Genomic DNA, 22473 nt, shown 5'->3' with positions numbered 1-22473 from the left:
AACTTACCCCCAGCGCTTAGTACAGAGTTCGGCATATGGTAAGCGCTTAACAATAAAAAGAAAAGGATAACTGGTATTAACTAAGAGATGAGAGGGGGGAGCTTGAGGGTTTCTCTGGGGAGCCGTTTGCCGTGGATGAGCCCACGTGAGCCTCTCCCGTGTGAGAAGCAGCGTGGCTTAGTGGAAAGAGCCCGGGTTTGGGAGCCAGAGGTCATGGGTTTGAATCCCGGCCCTGCCGCTTGTCAGCTGTGTGACTGTGGGCAAGTCACTTAACCTCTCTGTGCCTCAGTGACCTCATCTGTAAAATGGGGATTAAAAGTGTGAGCCCCACATGGGACAACCTGATTACTCTGTACCTACCCCAGCGCTTAAGGCAGCGCTTGGCACGTAGTGAGCGCTTAACAAATACCATAATAATTATTATTTTCTACCGTGGATGCCCTGGGCATTTCCAAAATGGCCAAAGAGAACATTATGTGGGAAAACACTACAAAATACAAGGCTTTCCATCCTGGTTCGTCAAGTGCTCTCCCCAGATCGCCACTGTTGAATCTACCAGTGTGGAAAGGACAATTTCCATATTCATGTCTTTGGGAGGAGCAACTAAACTAAGCTTCATTGCGACTTCCAGCTCCTCGAACATAAGGATCGTGGCTCCCCCCTCTATTGTATGGTTCTCTCAAGCGCTTACTACAGTGCTTTGCCCCTAACACTTAATAAACGCTCAATACATACCGTTGTGGGGGTTCTGGGGAAGAAGGAAATAGGACTATCCAGCAATGCCACCTGGTGGCTGTTTTACAATAAACATGGCCTACGATTCTCCATCGGCGAAGCCTAAAACAGCAGATTTCACCCCAGGGGTTGGAATAAATGCATAGCGAAAGAGTGTGACTCGCTAATGGATATATTTGGGGGATTTCTTTCTTTGGCCCACCTGTGAAATGGGGATTCGGGAAACCTTGCCGAAGAAAACCTACTTACAGCACCACCGTTCATTCGCCGAGGATTTCATCACCAAACTGGCCTTTACCTACCTTTTGGCGTAGTTGTGAAGGCTGCCCCCCACGGAAATCATTTTCTGGTGGAGCTCAGCATGTCACAGGCCACTGTGAGGATCTGAGGCACTATAAGAGCATAACAAATATATAAATACGAATCCAAAGAACGTTACCTCATTGACCTCCCCGCACCGCCCCCCAGCCCTTCTAAATGAAATCCACCGTCTCGAGTCTGCTTCCTTTCTCTGTTGATCAATGAATAGTACATATTGAGAACTTTCTCTGTGCAGAGCACCGTACCGAGGACCTGGAGGAGTTAAAGGTAGTTAGTAGGGAGGGCCCTCGCCCTCAAAGAGCTTATGGTCTAGTAGATGAGACAGACACTAAATTACAAGTCAGCGGAAGCGACGGAGTAGTAACATATATAGGTAAGCACAGCAGGATGTGTGGGTATACAAGTATTTAGGTCACAAGAGAGTGCTGAAGTAGCAGTTGGTGGGGAAATAGAATGGTTACATGAGAGATTCATCAAAGAAAGGAATCTGAAAGAACTTTTGGATGAAACTCCTCCTGGTGTGACTTTCTGGGTTTGGTGCATCTTTGGGAAGATCTGCAGGAGAAACATCTAGGGGGAAAGATATACAGAATACAAGTTCAGGGTAAGGCTAGGTACCGTGTCACCTTCAAAAGCAACCTTTGTCTATGTTTCTGACATTCCCCGGAAGAAAGGCCTAAGATAAGTGATAATGATGCTGAGACCCAAAGTCAAAACCCGGTAGACAGAGAAAAACAAATCTGTGTTTTTCAGGAGCAGCAGGCTACCGTCAGACCGATACAGTCATGAGAATGTGAGCTCTTTGTGCACAGGGAATATGTCTCATGCTTGAGTTTTACCTGCTTTAGCCCTCAGGCCTGGCTTTGTTCCCAGTAAGTGCTCAGTTATCACTATTACCAATATTACCGACTGGCTGGCATGAGGACCAATGGCTCAGAGAATCCGGAAACCCTTACCTGATTCCCGGGGGCAAGCTGAGCTTGAACTCACTCTGATATGCCTCTTTAAGTCATCTCCCCTTGAAATGGCAGTGTCAGATCCCCCAAGTTTGGGCATCTTCCACTATTTGAAGGTTTTTCACCCAATTACCAGGCATTTGGCGGATTGCCGAGAAGCGGCTCCTCTGCCACAGATCCTTCGATGGCTCTGAAACAGAATTTTCACACATCTTTCTCCCCCACCACTGTACAGAGTGTGGTATTCTCATATGCGGACCAGGTCAGAGAGTCAATAGAAGCCCAGCTTAATTTCGATCTTAGATGAAGAAGGCAAACCACAAGAGTGATTCTCCTTCATAGATTCCCGCTGCCCACCCTCCTAAGGCATCCATCTTTAATCCAGCTAAAACTTCCCGTGCCAAGGGTGAGGAGTAGCTATATTACTCTCTGATGGTTTACAATGCAATAGTTGAGATAACGCCATGTGAGGCTCTTTGAGATCAGGGCTTGTGTCTTCTTCCTCTCTTGTATTCTTCCCAGTGCTCAGAACAGTGCTCTTCATTGAGTAAGGCCTCGAAACTGACTATCGATTGATTGCCGGGGCACCTGCTTTTAAGTGGAACCTTTTTTCATTGTTAAATTCAGTGTTGAAGGTTCTCTTTAGACTGTAAGCTCGTTGTGGACTGGAAATGCGTCCACCAACTCTGTTGCATTATACTCTTCCAGACACTTAGGACAGTGCTCTGCACATAGGAAGTAAATATCATTGATTGATTGCTATGTTTGATTTGCCTCAACTTATCTGCTCCTCCACTCCACTGGAGTTGAAGCAATTTTACTGGAAAAAGTCCTCCTGTCACTTCCTGTTTTCCTCTACTCATTCCTTTGGAATTGACTCCTATTTTTATAAACATTATTATAAGCTGCTTCATTCAAATTTTAGCCACATGAAGCCAATAGCCCTTATCTCTTAGTGCCTGGGAAGTCCTGGGGGACTTGTCTCCAAACCGGCCTACATCTCTCCAGCGTTCTTAGCTGAAGATGGTCGAAATCCAATTGTGATTTCCCCATTTTTGGGTGATTCAAGAGATCACCAAAAAACCTCCCATTTTGGGGGGGGGGCTCAGTTCTTGGTCATGTAAACAAAGGTCCTGCAGTAAGCAGATCCCCTGAATTCTCAGGCGAAAAGCTGTGTTTCTCCCACAAACTCACCCTTCACCTTCAGAGAGATCGAGAACTGTGGAAGAATAAAATGCAACTGACCAGCTGCGGTTTTTTTTTTTGGTTTTCATTTTTTATTGAAAGCTTCATCAAAGAAAACAGAAGTTTAAACCTAACATCCACTGATCTACAGAAAGCCCGAGGATTGGGAAAATGGCAGCTAGTTGGGATTGTGGTACAAATGGAAAAAATAAAAACTCAAACCCGAAATATCATAGTTACAGAACTTTCCATGACAACTTGAGACACCAATACATCGATGTTCTTATATAAATAAGGTTCATAATTTCATGTCTTTCAGAGGTTCAATGGTGTAGAATTTGGTTACCGTGAGGTTTGTTAGGGATTAAAAAAATAAAATCATATGAAACCCTCGGCCTACTTTGAAACTCCTAACCTCCTCGTCAGAACATTTTTTGGCTTCAAGGCTCCAATTCAATTCAAAGACCTTTTTCTCAAGTGGAATCTTTTTATTTTTAAAAGCGGAAAAACCAATTCAAGGTGATATTTTGAATCTTAGATTTTTTTTCCTTGACAGCTGACAGCTTATTTTGCTGAAGAAGTAGAATTTCCACTTCCTGACACTCTGGGCTGTCTTTATTAATATAATTCCACTTTCGGGGGACTAATTGATGTCCATTCCCTAATTTTACTTTTGGGGACTTATTAAATTGGAATCGATTCTGAACGTTCAGCAGAACATAGAAGTCAGTCAGAAATGACATAGGAATCAAGAGTAACAAAACAGTGGCATCCGGGTATGCTCTTGGCAAGGATTCGTGATAGTATCTGGACTACGGAATGAGGTTTGGTGCGTGTTAATTCAAAATTGTTTTTCTCCCCACACTCAGCAATCGATGAAACAAGAATAGCATCACTCATTAAGATCATCGGTTAAACACTTCTCTTTTACTGCACAAGGTTGATCACTTCTGTCACCTGTTCAACTGTCCTCAGAGAATATAGCCGGCTCTCAACTATCTGGGCTAGCAGGGAGCTGGAATTTCACGGGTGTTGGAGTCCACGGATAAGCCTCATCTTAACCAATAGTGTCAACCTCCTCCCCGTCACACCTTCTGTCAAGGCTGTTAACATGAGACCAAAATAGACTGATTTGGTTTTCAGCGTCCTTTCATTTTCTCTGCCCCCCTGCTGGTGGAGGTGCTAATGAATAATGAAACGAGAGACGAGGTGGCAGAGGGGAGGAGGGGTGTCGAAGATTTTGACTAATTTTCAAGGGAAACGAATCCGTTCCTGGCTTGAGAACAGGTTGTACACAGAGAGAATTCAACATTCAATATCTGGATCTTAGAAAACCCGGCAGTGAGACTGAGGAGTGAACACAGTAGTGGAGCGGGTCAGGCTGGGGATGCTGATGAGCAAGGATGAGGAGCGAGGCTTCGTCTGGGAGACTGAAAGCACTCCTGGCTCTGCTGCACTATAGGTTCGCTGCTGGCTGAGGTGGGGGTTGGGGAAGTGGGGGTCTCCCTGCCTGGAATCGACAGGGTGCAAACTCCAGTGACCTCATCCATCCTTCTGCTTGGGAGGGTGTGTGTGAGCACCGTAGGCGTAAGAATGCAGGTGAGGAGTCGAAACGAAAGGAGTCACTACCGTCTAGAGAAGAACAGCCATACAAAGGAGAGGGAGCGAGCAAAAGAGAGGGAGCCGAGGACAGAGCGAGAGAGAAGGGGGAGAGAGAGAGAGAGTGCAGAGAGAGAGCAGAGTTCCTGGGGCCAGTCATTGGGTTTGGTGGTTTTCCTTTTGCACTGCCATGAAACCATTCATAAGCGCTATCTAACCAATGGGACAAAACCCTCCCCAGGGGCCCAGCTAGAGCACAACCAATTTCATGGTAAGGAAAAGTTTGATAAGACCTGTTGCTGGGCTGGAATCCAACACAAATATCTGTTAATGCCACATTTGATGGCGTCAGTAAAGTGGATTGATTCATTACTCTAAGCCCATTATCACTCCGTTGCAAGACCGACTACCAGGAATTCAGTCGATGCACGCGTTCAATGTCCTCTCTTTCCCACTCCGGCTCTGAGAGGCTGCCAATCCCACTGAGTTTACAGTTACGAACCGAGCCAATTTACTGAGGATCACCATTTTGCCTTGATCACCACAGATGACATAATATAGATCAAAATACTATGACATATTAAAAATAAACTTTATTACAATGCAGGCTTCCTCAAATTTGCTGAGATTTGGTACACACAAATACATAAATAATACCCTTCTATTTGATTTTCAGTCATGTAAAAACCCATTTAACACAAGCCCACTTCAAAATGCTTCTCAACTGATCACCGACTCTTACCTTCCACAGTTGTGCATGCACCCACATCAGAACATGACAAAATTGTTCTAATAGGCTTCTAGTTTTATGTTACATTAGCTTTATGAACTATCAGAGAGAGACAGTTCAAGTCCCTTGGCGACCACAAAGATGCCATGAAAGCAGGCGCCATTTAATAAAATGGAGTCTGTTTAAAATGGGCCACTATGTTTATCTGCAACGGACAAAGCAAGTCTGTTCTACGGAAGATGGCGGCCAATAGTCGAGATAAATTAGAAAGAGCTGGCCAAACTGGAGTCGGATAGGCAGAGAATCCTCAAGGCTCCTCGGTAACGACCGGTACGGGCCTGAACAGGTATAGGGATGTCGCGCGAGTGACTCCGCAGCGTGTTGTTGCGCTTCTCGCTGTTTGTTATCGTCTCGACTTTCTAAGGGAAGTGCCCAGGTGGGGCGCCCATCTTTCCTGACCTCGCATGCCATATTTGAAAATAACACCCATTCCTAGTTCTTCAGTTATATACAAGATCTGGATGTGATGGAAAGCGTGTGTGCAGTTCAGTTCAAGGATTTGAGTTTGGTTCCCGATGGTTAGGTCAGGCCCCAATCCCTTAAGACTTTGCCAGGAACCGCCAGGCCTAGCTCCTTACAGCAGGACAGACAAAGCATAGAAACACACGAACAAACCCTCGTCAACCCGACCGCCCCGAACCGCAAGGGAACCGGCTTTGATTTTTGCCCGGGATCGGGCTCCCGCACTGTGCTAACATCACTGGCGGATGGGGTCGTGGCCACGCTGGGGATGGGAGGTGGGGGCAGTTTCCTTCTCTGGAGTCAAACCAGGACGCTTCTTTCCTCAGCGTCACCTACATTGGGAACCCGGAGTTTTTCTGGGGTAAGAGGTAAGGACCTAGTCGCAGATAAGCGGGTTGACGGGGAAAAGGTAATTCTGGCAGGGAGGAGGGATCTTTTGTTTTCCTCTTTTCCTTTTTGGTTTAAAATGAGATACCTTACAGTATGGCACGATTTAAACAATGCTAACAAAAAAAATGCACACAGACAGTTAAAATGATAGACAGAGCGATCTCCTTTTGCCCGAACTGGCTTAATAAAAACATTGAGATTCTTTTTCTTTTGTAGATGAAAATTAAAATTAAAAAAAAAAAAAGGTTTCTGAATGTATAAATAAAGCAGCAGAGTTTTGAATAGAAACAGGAAGTTACCTCAGCATATTCATCAGCCACATGGTAGCTACCTCACGTAGCCTCATTGTCGATAGGGAATGAGACTTTTCTTTGTGTCACATCAGTATTTATACAGATATAGAACAAAATGGGTTTATTTCATATTCAACTGAATTATGCCCAGGGACAATCCCTATTTATACAAAGAGTTCAGAGAGTGAAAAGAGGAAGAAAATAAGGCTAGCTTGAATTTTTTCCATACCCCACCAATCGGGGCACGCCCTCTTCAATGCTAGAACCGAAGCGGCATTCGTTAGATGCAAATAATAACGGTGAAGGAGATGAGTCAAGTGAGAAGATAAAGTTCTTTCTGAACGGTGGGAAATCGTTGCTGTGCGAGTCACCGGCTGAGATTTGATTCCTCTGTTGGTTTTGTGTGTTGCATACATAGCAGCCGTTGGCTTGGGCACCCTTCTCTAGTTTGAAATCGAGATCGGCTACACTGTCGTTCCAAAACTTGAAATATATTTAAAAGAAAACCCACAAAAACTCTTTTGGATTTTAATTTGTGGGATTTGAGTTACACGACCCAGAGATCTGGGTCTGCAACTGGGGCCTTGGAAGCAGGCTGCTGTAATGGGAATAAGATTTAACATTCTTTTGAAAAAAGGAATACCCTGTTTTACATTTCCTACTTTTCTTTTGTTGCAATCCGTTTGGTTTTTTTTTTTTTTTTCTGGGATCCCACGCCTCGGTCCAAAATCAATTCTCCTACTGAGCGCCCTTCAACGACTGACTTTGCGTTTGGAGAAAAGATCGTAATTTCTCCGCATGATTTCTTGATAGAAACGCGTAAAACCGTGTCATTTCGTTCGGCTTCGTCCTGATCCTTCAGCAAGCAAATGCGAGCACATTTCCTTTGGCTTTACTGGTGCACCTGAAAGTGCGGCAGAATCCATCTCTTCCCCCTTAATCACACTAAATCCTGATTGTCAACCAGCATATTGAAAGCGTACCAAAAACCGCATCGGAGAGGACTCGTTCTTGACATTCCTAGGTGCCGAAGAGATTGCGGTGGAGAAACCTGCGCACGCTTGCTCTCTCTGGAATCTCCAGGCTCCCGCGACGCAGGGGGCGACCGCTCGACGCTGACGATTCAGGGTGGCTAGTCACGCTGGAGGATGGCAAACAACCGAGGAGAGGCGGTGAACCCACAAGGTGGCGAGATTCAGAAGGAAGACTGGAGTTCCAGACCCAGGAAAACCTGCTGAAAGGATTCCATCTGCTCTTCCTCACAACTGCAGCCTGTTTGGACAGGTGGCTTCGAAGACCAACTCTTTCTAGCAAATCACCTCAAATCTGTTCTAAGACATTTCCGCCTTGGAGGCTGGTGCCTTTCCAATACAAGGGCTTCCCTAGACAGGTTTCACCACGCAAGGGATCAGGCAGTGCGACAGAGGAAATAACAGAGAAATGAAAGCCCATCTGGCTACGAGTTGGTACTCAACGCTCTTCGCACTGCGATTCTCTGTTTAGCACAGCAGGTACAGGCTCCTAGGACCAACTCAAATCCCCTTTTCTCGAGAAACTCTTGGAGTATGTCAAACACCAGTGGAAGATAGTTTAAACAAAGGAGAAAGTAAGAACTGGTCCGGCCATGTCGGTCAAATAAAGATTTTAAAAAAACAACGAAAGAAACAAAAACAAACCCCAAAACAAAAACCTCTATCTTCTGGACTGCGTTAGGGTGTCACTTCATCTTTGGTATAAAATAGGCCATCCATAGGCTGCATTTGATCACAACTAGGAAAGACTACAGAAATTGTCAACAATTTCTTCTATCTATTGCTTTTTTTTTTGCACTTTTTTGACCATAAGCTCCTATCTACTTGGTTTTTTTTTTTTTTTTAATGCTCTTAAGCTAGGTTTTGCAATGTGACAAGCAAAGCAGACTAAAAACTTCTTAAAGCTCATAAAAAAGACTGCAGATAAAAAGCACTAATGTTTTTGCTAGCGATCACGCTTTGTAAATAAAAAAAAATCTGCATTCTGCCCCAAAACCCCGCATTATTCATAATGCAGTTTTTTTTTTCCCAATGTCAATAACTTTACTGTAAAATGCTTTAGCCTTCTAGAATGATTTCTGTCAACATTTAAGACAAAGTTCATCAAAGTCCCAGCATTTTCCAATTCTTGAAGTTGCCACAGTTTCTTTATCAACAAATTTTCTTCAAAAGAAGAAAAGCATTTTCTTTTAAACTGTACAGTTTATTTTTTCACTCTAAAAACTCGTAGTCTATTAAACTCCGGTGCCAGTTGAAACTGGCACTAAGCAATATTTCCATTCCTTCTTGGTTTTCTAACAAGACGTTGACAGCTTGCCCCGAGAGCCTTTGACGTCCTTAAAATTAAGGCAATTAAGATTCGAGATAAACCTTACCTAAACATTTCTAAGAAAAATAATAAAAAACCAACCCACTAGATTTAAACCAGGAAAAAAAAAAAAAGAGAAAGAGCTTAATTATTGAGGAAGACAATTAGTTTTCATCTCAGCTCGCTCCCTCTTGACATCGTCAGGTTTGCTGTTTTCAAAAGAAAAGAAAAAAAAAATCTATCTACACCTCCAGGTAAATTCTGAATTCAAATGTTCATCCAGATGAAATGTCAACCCCCAGTGTTTTTTTTTTTCCTCTGGGTTTTTTCTTTAATTAAAAAAAATTATAGCAAAAATAAAACTGTCAGACTACATGAAGGAACCATTTGCACAGCACATAAAAACACTTTGTTTTCGTTGGGGAAAGTAGAAAATGAAAAGAAAAAAAAAAGCATTCGGTTGACGCCTGTGCAAACTGGAAGCCAACTTCTTGTTCAATGAAGTTTCTCCGTTCAAGGCAAAGTTTTCAGACCGACATTCTTCAGTCCTGTTTATTGTCTGTGGAAACAATTGGATTAGAGTGGTCATTAAGTCAAAACAACTTTGAAATAAGCCCCTTTCTTCTTTTCCACCCGGTTCTCTTTAATAAGAATCCAAGTCAAACTAACTTTGCAGCTGTTTAAATACAGGGCAGTCACCGCATTCAGGATGGTGAGGTAGAAGCCCTTTCCTTCACTGAGAATGCCAAGTTCACATTTCCCCATCTTTTCCCTCATTTCCCCACCCTCCAGTTTCGACTCTCATGAAAGGTCAGGATGCTCGGCCCGATTTATCCTCCGCTACGGAATATACCGCGAAGAATGCAGCGCCGTGTTTTCGCTTTGAAACTGCAACTCATTTCCTCACGGGGGCCCACCCAGTGCAACCGAGTCGAGGAGAGGTGAGCGTCAGCGCTAGGAGATGGCCACAGTTATCTGCGATCCCATCTCGCCGCCGGATTTGGAGTAGAGGCCGTGAGGGACGTCGAACAGAACTGCTCGGGGACTCGGTCGTGACCCTGGCGGAGAGGCCGCGTCTCGCGGCATTTCGGCTCCGTAGGTCGTCAGTTTGGCCCGGACCCTGAAGCACGCTGCCCCTCCCTCTGAAACCTTCCAAGGGATGTGTTGACCTTATACCAGATGGCCTTCTTCAGTGGTGTCACTGGCCACCTCAGACCCACCAGGGACAAGGCTTTGAATGCGGCTCGTTCTTCGTTGGCGTTTTACTCAGGAAATGGAACTCCCTCTATAAAATAGCAGCCCGAAAGGATAAAACAGCAATTGGCCCCAATTTGAATCTCTCCCTTGGGTAGGCAGAGAAGGGGCTGCCTTTCATCTTCAGAGGGATGCCTACGTGGAGCGTGTGCACCCGAGGAAAGGTTTCCCAGAGCTCAAGGCTCTTCTGAGACGTTTGACTGATAGATGATTGTCTTAGAACCACTCGCTTTATGAGACAAGGGTCATCTTGCTGCAGTAATTAGGAAGATAAACAAAAAGAGCCCTTCCTCAATCCAAGCATTTCATTCATTCATTCAGTCATATTTATTAAGCACTTACTAGGCGCAAAGCACTGTACTAAACGCTTGGGAAAGTACAACAATAAACGGTGACATTCTCTGCCCACAACGATTTACACTGGGGTAAAGATGTAAAATCTGGTCAGAATCCCAGGGGGAACTCGGCCTGAGTTTCGTGAAGAGTGAGAGACCAATCAAACATGGTGCCTGATGATATATTTTAGTCAAAAATATTGAAAAGAATGCTCATGGGGTACCAAACCTCTCCCCCAATTTCTGGCCTATCTTCTATAAGCTTATTTAGGTTATAAAGAGGCTTGTTTCTAAGACCTGGAGAAAGAAGCAACTCATGCCACTGTGAAGAGAAAAAAATTGGCTCCTGTTCCACCCTGAAGTCTGGAAGATCGTTGTGGGTGGGGAATGTATGTGGGTTGATTGTTCTATCGTGCTCTCCCTAGCATTTAGGCCAGTGCTCTGCACACAGTCAGCGCTCAGTACATACCATCGACTGACTGACCGAGATTTTCTCGTGTGGGCGATGCTGTGGGTGGCCCAGGAGGGGAGCACAGTCCCAGCGGTCCTCTGCTACCCTGTCCTATCCTCTTTCATGTGGCTTTAGGAGCTGCGTGAGCTTCAGCGTTCAGACCACTCACTGCCAACCCCAGCGCCTGCTTCCGCAGAGGCTAAACGAAGGCGTGGCCGGAGCTGCCTTGCGGCCCTTGGGAATCCTGGTGGGATGAATAGGCCCGCCGTGGGAAGCGACTGTCTCTCTCTCCTGCTGAACTGTACTTTCCAAGCTTAGTCCAGGGTTCTGCACAGAGTAAGTGCTCAATAAATACGGTTGAATGAATGAATAAATGAACTGGCCTCGTTATTAGTAGTAAGAGGAGAGAATCTTCATCTTCAGCCATCGATCTCCTTGCTTTCATGGGTTTTAGGCTCACAGCAATTTATTTCTAAATGGACAGAGTTCCTCTTCTAGGAAGATTATTGTACGGAGAACAAAAACTGACTGGATTTGCAAAGGGAGGGAGTCTCCACTCAGTGAGCTACCATGTCTCAGGAGTCCCCGGGGTCCGAGGGACCGGAACCGCTCTGTCCGCTAACCTTTACCGATGCTTTCGATAGCCACCTTGTCCCACGTTAGGCTTGACCACCAACCACAGGGGTCACAGGCAAGTTTGCACTGGCAGGGCTGCAAGCCGCTCTCTTAAAAAGGGAAAGGGAGCTCGTTGTGGGCAGGGAATGTGTCAATTTATTGTTATATTCTACTCTCCAAAGTACTCAGTACAGTGCTTGGCACAGAGTAAGCACTCGATAAATACCACTGAGCGAATGAATGAAAGGGAAGCGAAACCTCGGGAGGCTGGAACCTAATTAGCTAGCATCCACCTCCGCGCTAGGCTTACAACAATGCTGGACACACAGAAAGCGCTTAACAGGTCACCGGTGACAGCCATCCTCTTAGGGTTGTCTTCTGGCTCAGCTACGCAACTGCCTCCTATCAGGGTAGAGGCGATCTGACTTTACCGTTTGTCGGTGAGGCAGCTTCGTGCTACGGAATGAAAAGTCTTCCTGGGGTCTGCTTAGATTTCTCCAATGCGTTCCCAAACCCACTGCACTTACCTACAATTCTTGAAATGCCATATTATAAATGACCTTTTCATAGTAATGTCTGTCTCTACCTCTAGACCATAAGCTCAGCATGGGCAGGGACCAGGACTATTAATTCTGCTGTTCTGTACTCTCTCAAGTGCTGAGTACAGTGCTCTGCACATAGTAAGCCTTCAATAAAGACCACCGATGGACTGATCAACAAATACCGTAACAGAATAGTACCGTGCTCCGCACACAGTAAGTGCTCAATAAATAAGATCGGATGAACACAGCCACTCTCGGGTGGCCAGTATGGGGGGATACCTGGAGTGGTTGCTCCCAGAGGGGCTTTTGGAGCTGGACTCTCAGTCCCTTGACCTTCCATGCAAAAATGAATTTAGGGTCACGAGAAACAGTATGGCCTAGTGGAAAGAGTTCAGGCCTGACAATTAGAGGACCTGAGTTCTAATTCTGCCTCCATCACCTGTCTGCTGTGTGACCATGGGAAAGCCACTTAACTTTGCAGTTATTTAACTGAACTACCTCAGTTACCTGATCGGTAAAATGGAGATTAAATACCTGTTCTCTCTCACTGTGGGCAGGTCTACCAACACTGATTGAGTGTACTCGCCCAAGTGCTTAGTACAGTGCCCTGCACACAGTAAGCACTCAATAAATGCCATCGATTGACTGAGTGATACTGTGAGCCCCATGTGGGACCTGATGATCTTATATTCATTCAGTCATTCAACTGTATTTATTGAGCCCTTTCTGGGTGCAGAGCACTGTACTAAGTACTTGGGAGAATATAACACAACAACAGACACATTTCCTACCCTAGTGCTTAGTACAGTGCCTGACACATATTAGGTGCTTAAATATTATTCTAATTATGTGTTTCATTGTGTTTTTCTAAAGATTTTGTTAAGGTACTGCACTAAAGCATTGAGTAGACACAAGATAATCAGGTTGGACTCCATCCATATGTCAAATGGGGCTCATCGTCTTAAACCCCATTTTAGAGATGAGAGAACTGAGTCATAGATAAGTTCAGCGACTTGCCCAGGGTCACTTAGAGTGTGCATTCTTCACAGTCTGCCTGCCCTTCCCAAGCCACTTCTCCCTTCAATCCATCAATCCGTGGTTTTTATTGAGCACTTACTGTGTGCAGAGCACTGGGAGCTTGGGAAAATACAATACAAGAGTTGGCGGACATGTTCCCTTCCCACAAGGAGCCCCGGGCCCACCAGTCGGAAAGCCCTGCCTTGCCGGGCTTGAAAGAACACTTGAAATGAACAGTTGGCACCTGGTAGAGACCAGGGTGACGGGAGTGAAACGCTCGTGGGAACATTTCTGCCATAGTACTATGTAACAAACAGAAAGGTATATATTTCTATTACCCCATTTATTTTGTTAATGAGGTGTACATCCCCTTGATTCTATTTATCATGATTAAGTTGTCTTGTTTTTTGTCCGTCTGTCTCCCCCGATTAGACTGTCAGCCCGTCAATAGGCAGGGATTGTCTCTATCTGTTGCCGAACTGTACATTCCAAGCACTTAGTACAGTGCTCTGCACATAGTAGGCGCTCAATAAATACTACTGAATGAATGAATGAATTTGAACAGGATTGCTAAAAATGCAAGAAAAAGTCAACATCCATATCCTTTCCGATCGCTTACAGAGCTCCTCATCTGTCACTCTGACAATAAGAATAAAGGGGGAAAAAAAGAATTGATTGGAAAGGATGAGGCTGGAATAAATGTGGCTGGTGTTTCAGTTCATACAGATTGAAGTTAACACTTTCTCTGAAATTGCATTTCTGGAATCAGTGAATGAAAATCTGCAGCTAAATTTCAATGAGGGCCGACACTGGAATTTGCATGGAAGCTGAACTTTTCACCGAGGTAAAACTAAGTCCTATATTTACACACACATACAGACACATATACGTTTGTGCGTATGGATATATGTGTATGCATGTGCGCATAAGTAGTATGCATATAGAGAGAGGTATGCCTTAATACCTACCAATGGAAAATAATCATTTGACTTTACTGATATCTAGCATTGGAAAGCATTGGAAAAGCAAGGCCAGACTATTAATGCTATGGAGAACTTGTGAGGTGGTTTTTTTTCCATAACATTTAAGCAGTAACTGTAGCCTGGCTCACTGGTTCAGGACAGATCCTTTAAAGTTCTGACAACTTCTTCTGGCATAAGCAACAAAAGCCCAGATCAAATCAGGTTGCTTGCTTTCTCCTTCCTCAGAAATAATTGGGACCTTCTGCTAGAATTGATTGAGAGTGTTGATTGGGCTTCTGAAAAACACATTCTCTTCCAATTTGATAGCTGCTAGCTCTTGGTACAGTATAAAAGGAGTGGGAAAGGCAGGCATAAACAGGACACACATTTTTAAAAAGTTTGGCTTACATTTCTAAGCATTGTGCACTGGGCACTGAAGGCAGCTTTTCATGTCCTCCTTTCAAAACACTCCCATGGGCCAATATTTGGGACAGTTGGCAAGGGACAACACCAAGCGGGTTCTGTTCATAATATCCTGCAATTTACTGGGCACTTAGAAGAGTGCTCTGGACACAGTAAGCCCTCTATAAATATTACTAATACTATTACTATTCGAAAAACCACCACCACAAAATAACCCTCATACAGTAGCTAAGCCAGTCCAGGAAACTAGCTTGATTTTTGCATTGAATGTTTGGGCTGGAGGCTTTTAGTCCCGGAAAAGATGGGATCTACCCGCCAGAACATCGTCGGCATGTACTCTGCCCCTAAGTGAGCGGCTTGAATCACCCCTATCAAATTTACAATTTCACAGGGCACTGCTACTTAGAAGCTTGAGGCTCAAAGTGGTCATATTTAGTCAGAGTTCAAAATAATAATAATAATAACTGTGATATCGAATAAGCACTTACTAGGTGCCAGGCATCGTACTAAGTACTGGGAGAAATATGAGATGATATAGGCTCAAACACAGCCACTGCCGAAATGGGGCTTTAAGGGTATAAAGGGGAGGGAGAACAGGTATTTAATCTCCATTTTATAGAAGAGGTAACTGAGGCACAGAGAAGTCAAGGGACTTGCCCAAGATCACACTGGAGGCAAGTGGCAGATCTGGAATTAGAACTCAGGCCCTCCGACTCCCAGGACCATGCCTTTTCACTAGGCCATGCTGCTTCTCTGAGTTACAAGATGTGTGACGGGAATTTCGAGAGGGTCAACTCTAGCTTCCAGGATCCAAGCCACAGTTCAACCTGTTTCTTACATCGTACTCTCCCAAGCACTCAAAACGGGTCTCTGCCCCGCGATAAACACTCAATAAATGCGATTGATTGAATGACTGATCGTCGTGAGATGTGATCCGCTGCCTCACCACGAGAAGACGTGGTCCACAACGATAGAGAGCCAAACACCGACAAGGCAGGAACTTGGCCATACAGTCAACAAGACACAGTGGCTGCTCTAGAGCAGAATGAATGTTACTCCTCACACTGCATGTCCCTCCTAATTTAGATGTTTGGTTCTGCTCCTAAATGTGTTATCTTACACTATAGTATTTATAGAGTGCTTACTGTGTGCAGAGCTGGGGAGAGTACAGTATAAAACAAAGTTGGTAGGTTCCTGGCCACAAGGAGCTTACAGCCTGGAGAGGGTAATAGACAGAAATATAAATAAATGAATCACGGATATATACGCTTATCCCTTTGCATCGAATTGCCGAATCATGTGAAGATGGAAGAAATGGGTACCGGCGGAATCTTCAACTTCCACTTTGCGTATATTCGAGCACTTTGCTGTTCTAGATATCCCTCTGACTTAAGCTGTAAGCTACATGTGGGACAGGGGACTGAGTTCAACCTGATCACCTTGTATTTACCCCAGCGCTTAGAGCTGTGCTTGCCATACAGTAAGCACTTGCCAAGTACAATGACTATTCATCATTATAATAACGTTGGTATTTGTTAAGCACTTACTATGTGCAGATCACTGTCCTAAGCGCTGGGGTCGATACAGGGTAATGAGGTTGTCCCACGTGAGGCTCACAGTCTTCATCCCCCTTTTACAGATGAGGTAACTGAGGCACAGAGAAGTGAAGTGACTTGCCCATAGTCACACAGCTGACAAGTGGCAGAGCAGGGATTCGAACCCACGACCTCTGACTCCCAAGCCCGGGCTCTTTCCACTGAGCCACGTCATGTTTATCGTTAGCGTCGTTTCTCCCTTATTCACCACAACGTATTCAGAAGGGCAGCACATTCCAGATGGAAGCATTCTGGGATTCTTCTAATATGATATGGAGGAAATGAAAGCTGCTCATCCCTACGGTCGGGAATTTCACGTGGCATCTACTTACTTAGACTGTTGGTAGGAGTATGCAGGTGCGTGCTCACTAGACGTTTCCACTGCCATTTGTTGCTGTTGACCACTGGCTTCCTGTGATGAAGGTGCTACTGTCTGGGGAGAGGTATCAGTAACAACACCCTAGGAGAGCAGAGGGAACACAGAAGTTTGATGTCGATGCCGGCTAAAGGCGGTCTCTCTTTAAGAGGGAGGGCGGGATGCCTCCCCACCTCTTTTATTTGGCTACAACAATACGGTTGCTTCCAGCAACTTGAACTCAGGACCAGAAATGCACAGAATGCTGGGAATAAGGGCAAAGAATGCAAACCAAATGTGCTATGACTCTAGCCATCAGCCTTACCATGAGAAAGTCTCTCATTAGTTAGGATGCCAGTCACTACTTTTAACACCCGTGGTGGCATTGAAACATTCGGCGAACAACACCTCCGGACTTTACGATACTTAACTAGTTAGGTACTCATGCAGGATTCGGATCACAGGCTCCGCTAAGACCTGAATATGGCCAATGCTTTGTACCATGCTATATATATGCTTTGGCAGAGTGTTGGTTTCTTCTTTTAAAACAAGTCATAGTCAAAATAAGGATTTCATTTAAGAGGACACTGCTAAGTAGGTCTCTGTCCAGTGACTACAATTCTTTTTCCCCTATAAGGCACAGAATGATCTCTTTCAGTGGTTTCGTAGCACACTTAAGCAGCCCATGATTTGTTTTCCTCTCCATTTGCAAAATTTATATTTTTTTTACATCTGGTCCCATCTTCTGGTTTGCCTTCCACCGAGGCAACGAGAGGAGCCCTAAGACGATCTCATTGTTCTGAGCACTAGGCCAGTGCGGGGTTTCCTACTTAAATGATTTTTCTCCTCAACAAAATTGCACCCGAGCCCTGGTACGTACTGTACCCATCAACTATGTGGTTTTCTTGTTTAGGTCCTGGAATACACAAATCCTCGCAGGGGACCGAGCAGGGGATTTAGCAGATGGCCTTCTACGGGAGCGAGCTAGAAGGAAGAGAGACGGAAGGTCGAAACCAGGTGGCCTAAAGAGGTACCTTCATTAGCAGCGAGACAGTGCTCCTCCCTGGGAAACGAATGAGAAGGGCTGGGTGAGGGAGGCAGCTCTCTGCATCCTTCCTGGTCGGGAACCAGTATGAAGGGGATCCAATAGGAAAGGGGTATTCTTTGCCCTGAGGAGTCATGATACCTCTGAGGTTGGACTGGGGATGGTCATCCATTACCAATAAGAACACCATCACATCAGGGTGCTTTCTGGCCGCTTGACGTGCCCATCTTCAAGTAGGGACACGGCTTCTGCCCCACGAGCTTCTGTGCCAAAAACACATCTATACCCCCTCTGGAAATAGTCCATTACAGGCAAGTATGTTTTTAGAGTCTATTTCTGTGTGTGCGTGTGTGTGTGTGTGTTGTACTTTCCCAAGGGCTTAGTACAGTGCTCTGCACACTGTAAGCGCTTATTACTAATAAGTAATACTACTGAATGAATGAATATGGACAGAAAATCCTCCGAGCACCGATATGCTCACGGGAGAACTGAGCTGCATTTAAACGATCTTACGGTTGAAACGTTCAACTTTTCGATTTTCTGTGCTTCCTTTGGCATCGTCAATGCCAGTCTCATCAGTCAGATATTGTCCACGGCCCAAATGCTCAATTACATCGAATTTGAAATCGAAAGCCACCCCACTTCCAGAATTCCCCTTAGGAGGAAGTTTGAAAATCCATTCCAGCTGGAGCCTAGACTACTTAATAGTGTCCCTTAAAAGATTCTGGGTATTCAAAAACATTGACATCAGCATACATCTGTCACACGCAAAAATGAACCGATTCCCAGAGCAAGTAGTTCCCTTAAAGGATTTATATAAGGCCAGCTTAGTATTACAAAATAGTGGACAGTCCTACCATGTGGGAGATGATTTGGGATTCTCAATCTCTGCGGCCCTGGAGGTTGGGAGAATCAGGGTGGACTCACTGGTGGAGCGGTGCCAACATACAGTAGCTGCTGAAAGAGCATCCCCAGCCAGCCCTGGCATCAACTCCAGAGGAGGGCCAGCTGAAGACAAGGTACTGTGACCGTGATGACACATACGCAACAGGGGAGGGGAAAAGTGGCAATGAAAAAAAAATGGGTAGAACCAGAGAGAAGAACACAAATCTAAGAGAATCACCATCGCCTCGTTGCCCTAGACTCCCCTCTTTCGGTGGGATTTTCCCTAAAGGTATAAACACCCTGTTCCCTGTGGAGGGAGAGGACACCGTGCCCCAGGGAGGGGGCTGGCCATCTGCTCTGCGGCATCTGGCCAACACTCCCTGGCTAGAGTTAGACTGGGGTGGCACTGCCCAAGAACTGTGACAGAGAGAGAGAGAGAGACAGAGAGAGGAAGAGAGAGAGAGACAGAGAGAGAAGTAAAACCTTTCTCTAGGGTGAAAAAGACTGGTGAGAGCGAGTCTCCTTCATGTCCATGGAGGCAAGGGGGAAGGGTTGGCCGGTTTTCACCTTCGTTTTCTCAGGACGGTAAAGTTCAATTCAAAGTTACCGTCTTTTCTTCTCGGAGCTGAGAGGGTTGATGGCTCACCTCCTAGTCGTCGATGTGATTCTTTGACCCTCAGCCTTCCCCCGACATGAAGAAGAAAACAAAAATCACACCCAAAGAGCCCATCAACCCCTCCGGGAAATTCTTTCCTTTTTACAAAGCAAAGCAAAGGGATGAATGGCAAAAAGGCGGAGACCTAATGATGAAACTTGCAATTTTACCTTGTACGTGCGGACCAAATCTCACAGAGAATTTCCCCAATGTGCTGGGTGGGTTATGGTAGGCTGCAGTGCTTTTTCTCCCCCCTCGACCCCACCTGCAAGAATAGAGGTGAACTTACTTCAATAGGGACAGCTGCTGGAGGCACAGGAGTGTACTGGGGAATGTAGGTCCCTTGCATAGGCGCAGCAGCGGTCATATACTAGAACGAGGCAAAGGAATATGGGGATTAGCAGCCGTTCAAAACAAACTGTAAATTATACCAGACCATTCTGGCCACAGAATCGACAGATCCATGGTATTTGGTGAGCCCTTACTACGTGCAGGGCACTGAACTGAACCCTCGGGAGACGACGATATGGCAGATTTGGCCGACGCATTCTCCGGCCACCTGACGCGTCATTGATGTCAGAAGAGCATTTTAAAACCCAGCAAGATGATAAGGAGGGCAGAAAGGCCCACTTTGTTCATTTTAGAGGAACTGATGAAAACAGAAAGAAAGGATTGGTGCCATTTGATCGGAAATACTTTCTTCTCGAGATTCCCGAACGGAGTTCAGCCTTCCTTGATGTTTGTTTCAAATTTACCCTTTTCCATCATTGGGCCTACCATACTTTGAAATTTTAATATTTTGGAATTTTAAAGTGTGATGTTTGTACCTACAATATTTTGAAATTTTAAAGTTTGAATTTTAAACAATGATGGAATTCGGTCAATTTAAAAAAAAACCCGCCCCCTTCGCCACTCATAGACCCCTCCCCGCAAAACAGTCCCCAGACGAACCCATCTCTTTATTTAGACGGAGATCCTGGCTGATGTCAAGCTTATTTTCACCAAGTTACCGCACGGAATGCAATATAAAAGTCTTGGTCTGGGGTCTGTATTGTCAGTGAGTTCTGCAAGCTCCTGCTTTCATGGAATTCACTGAGTTTCTCCTTTTCACATTCAGACAGTCTACTGATTAATTTTTGTGGATATTCATTGTGAAGATGTTGGAAAAAGCAGATTGCAAAATGTATACATCAAGAGAAAGATTTTTGAGGAAAGTACAAAAGCCCAGGATTAGTCATTCTATATCATTTATGGTGAACAAAAATATTACGATATTGTGGATAAACACACCCTCACACCCACTGACGATCTAAATAGCTATGCCAGACTTACGAAGGCATTTTTAAATATATAGCAAACAACTGGAGTCACTGCACATTAGTCTTAAACCTATTGTGTTTTTCACAAGATAGTCAAAAGTCACCTGAAACCATGACGTTTCTAGCCCAGCTTCTGCCTTTAGACGACCTAGAATACCATCCCATAAGGCACAGGAAAATCCAATGATTTTCACCAGATATTTGGGGCAACCACTATCAATCAATCAATGGTATTTCCTGAGCACCTCCCGTGTGTAGAACACTACACTAAGCGCTTGGGAGAATACAGTTCAACAGAGTCGTTGGACACACTTCCTGCCCTCAATTAAACTTACAGTCTAAAGGGGGAGATAAACATTAATATAGGCAAATTATGGATATGTACATAAACACCGTACCAAGGCATATAACAGAGTTCATAGAAATATTCCCTGCCCTGAAGAATCTTACAGTTTAGAGAGGGAGACAGACTATTATATAAATTGTTCAATGTCACAGGCGTGCGGGAGCCAGAATTACAACCCAGGTCCTCTGATTCCCAGGCCTGAACTCTTTCTACTAGGCTATGCTGTTGAGAAGCAGCGTGGCTTCGTGGAAAGAGAACGGGCTTGGGAGTCAGAGGTCATGGGTTCTAATGCCGGCTCCGCCGCTTGCCAGCTGTGTGACCTTGGGCAAGTCACTTCACTTCACTGTGCCTCAGTTACCTCATCTGTAAAATGGGGATGAAGTCTGTGAGCCTTACATGGGACAACCTGATTACCTTGTTTCTACCCCAGCGTTTAGAACAGTGCTTGGCACATAGTAAGCGCTTTACAAATACCAACATTATTATTATTATTATATACATTTTTCATTATTGATTGGATAGAGTCTTAATCCTTTTGTCTGTCTTGCCCAGAGAGATTCTAATCTCTTTGCAATATTCTTGCAGTGGATGCTTATTTACTAAGTGCTTACTATACATTAAGCTTTGGGCTAGGTGCTTGTCCCCCTTGGAGCTCACAGAGTAGGAGGGAAGGACAAGCATTTAATCCCCATTTTACAGATGAGCAAACTGAGGCCCAGGGAAGTCACACAGCAGGCGGGTGGCAAAACTAGGACAACGACCCAGGTTTCCTCGACTTTCAATTCTGTGCTCTTTCCACTGTGTCATGCAGGAACTGGGTGTTAATTAATTACAGCGCTCACTGCATTCCTGGGCCACTGTAAATCTGTAATGGTAGTAATACAGGGATATTAGTTGTCACCAGTGTAAGATGATGGATGGGAGCAGGTGAGGGAACCATATTCTTGTCTGTCTAGGCAGTTAACTGTATTCCATAGTGGCACGTAGCCTAAAGCGTATTTTCACTTATTAGTTTAGAAAACAAAGAGTTTTAGCCATTAGGAACTCCGCAAAATGTAACTCCTGAACTGGACTCAATCTACAAGAATGTGAAACATTGTAATAAATAGATTGTCATGGGTTAATAAAAATAGTCCAGATATTATAGTCCTGTCTCTTTCACAGGTATGTATTTATATATTTGATCCCTAAAGACTTTATCACCTAGTGGACAGCATTCTGGGATTGAGGCTGGTTTACTACATATTGCCAATTGGGAATAAAGTGCCGACTGTGCTTGGAATAATACACGGATATTCATTCAGGTACAGCACCTGGTCCACGGTCTAGAAAGGAGCAGAGGGTAGGATAAAGGTGACAGACGGAGAGAGAAAGAGAGAGAGAAGAGAGAGAAAAAGAAGAAAAAGGCAAACCAAAATTAACACCTTGTCTCCTCGTGGCTTCAAGGCAAAATCAAGTCGTATAGTTCTTCCCAATATTCCAAAGATGGAAATGTTCATCCTTCCTGTTTCTAAGGCACAGTGGGGAGGGGAAGGGCAGCCCCCAAAGCAAGAGCTTCAGGTCACGAGGCCCTGGACTGATTTCAGCTTCGTTTCTGTGTATC

The 22473-nt window shown here is 44.8% G+C and overlaps 1 protein-coding gene across 4 annotated transcripts in view; it reads right to left on the bottom strand.

The window, feature by feature from the left end:
- Window positions 1-5374: 5374 nt before the first annotated feature.
- RBMS3 (RNA binding motif single stranded interacting protein 3) overlaps window positions 5375-22473 on the bottom strand; it is a 1099136-nt gene continuing 1082037 nt past the window's right edge. For all 4 annotated transcript variants that reach the window (XM_029070947.1, XM_007671050.4, XM_007671051.4 and 1 more), the window contains 3 exons: window positions 19495-19575; window positions 16598-16725; window positions 5375-9630 (listed from right to left, as the gene is read on the bottom strand). In XM_029070947.1, the coding sequence (XP_028926780.1) occupies window positions 9624-9630; window positions 16598-16725; window positions 19495-19575 (216 nt within the window). In that variant the 3' untranslated portion in view covers window positions 5375-9623. The remainder of the gene's footprint in view (window positions 9631-16597; window positions 16726-19494; window positions 19576-22473) is intronic.

The sequence above is a fragment of the Ornithorhynchus anatinus genome, chromosome 8 (genome assembly GCF_004115215.2).
Source record: "Ornithorhynchus anatinus isolate Pmale09 chromosome 8, mOrnAna1.pri.v4, whole genome shotgun sequence".
Taxonomy (NCBI): domain Eukaryota; kingdom Metazoa; phylum Chordata; class Mammalia; order Monotremata; family Ornithorhynchidae; genus Ornithorhynchus; species Ornithorhynchus anatinus.
This window is presented reverse-complemented; position numbering and strand designations above follow the sequence as displayed.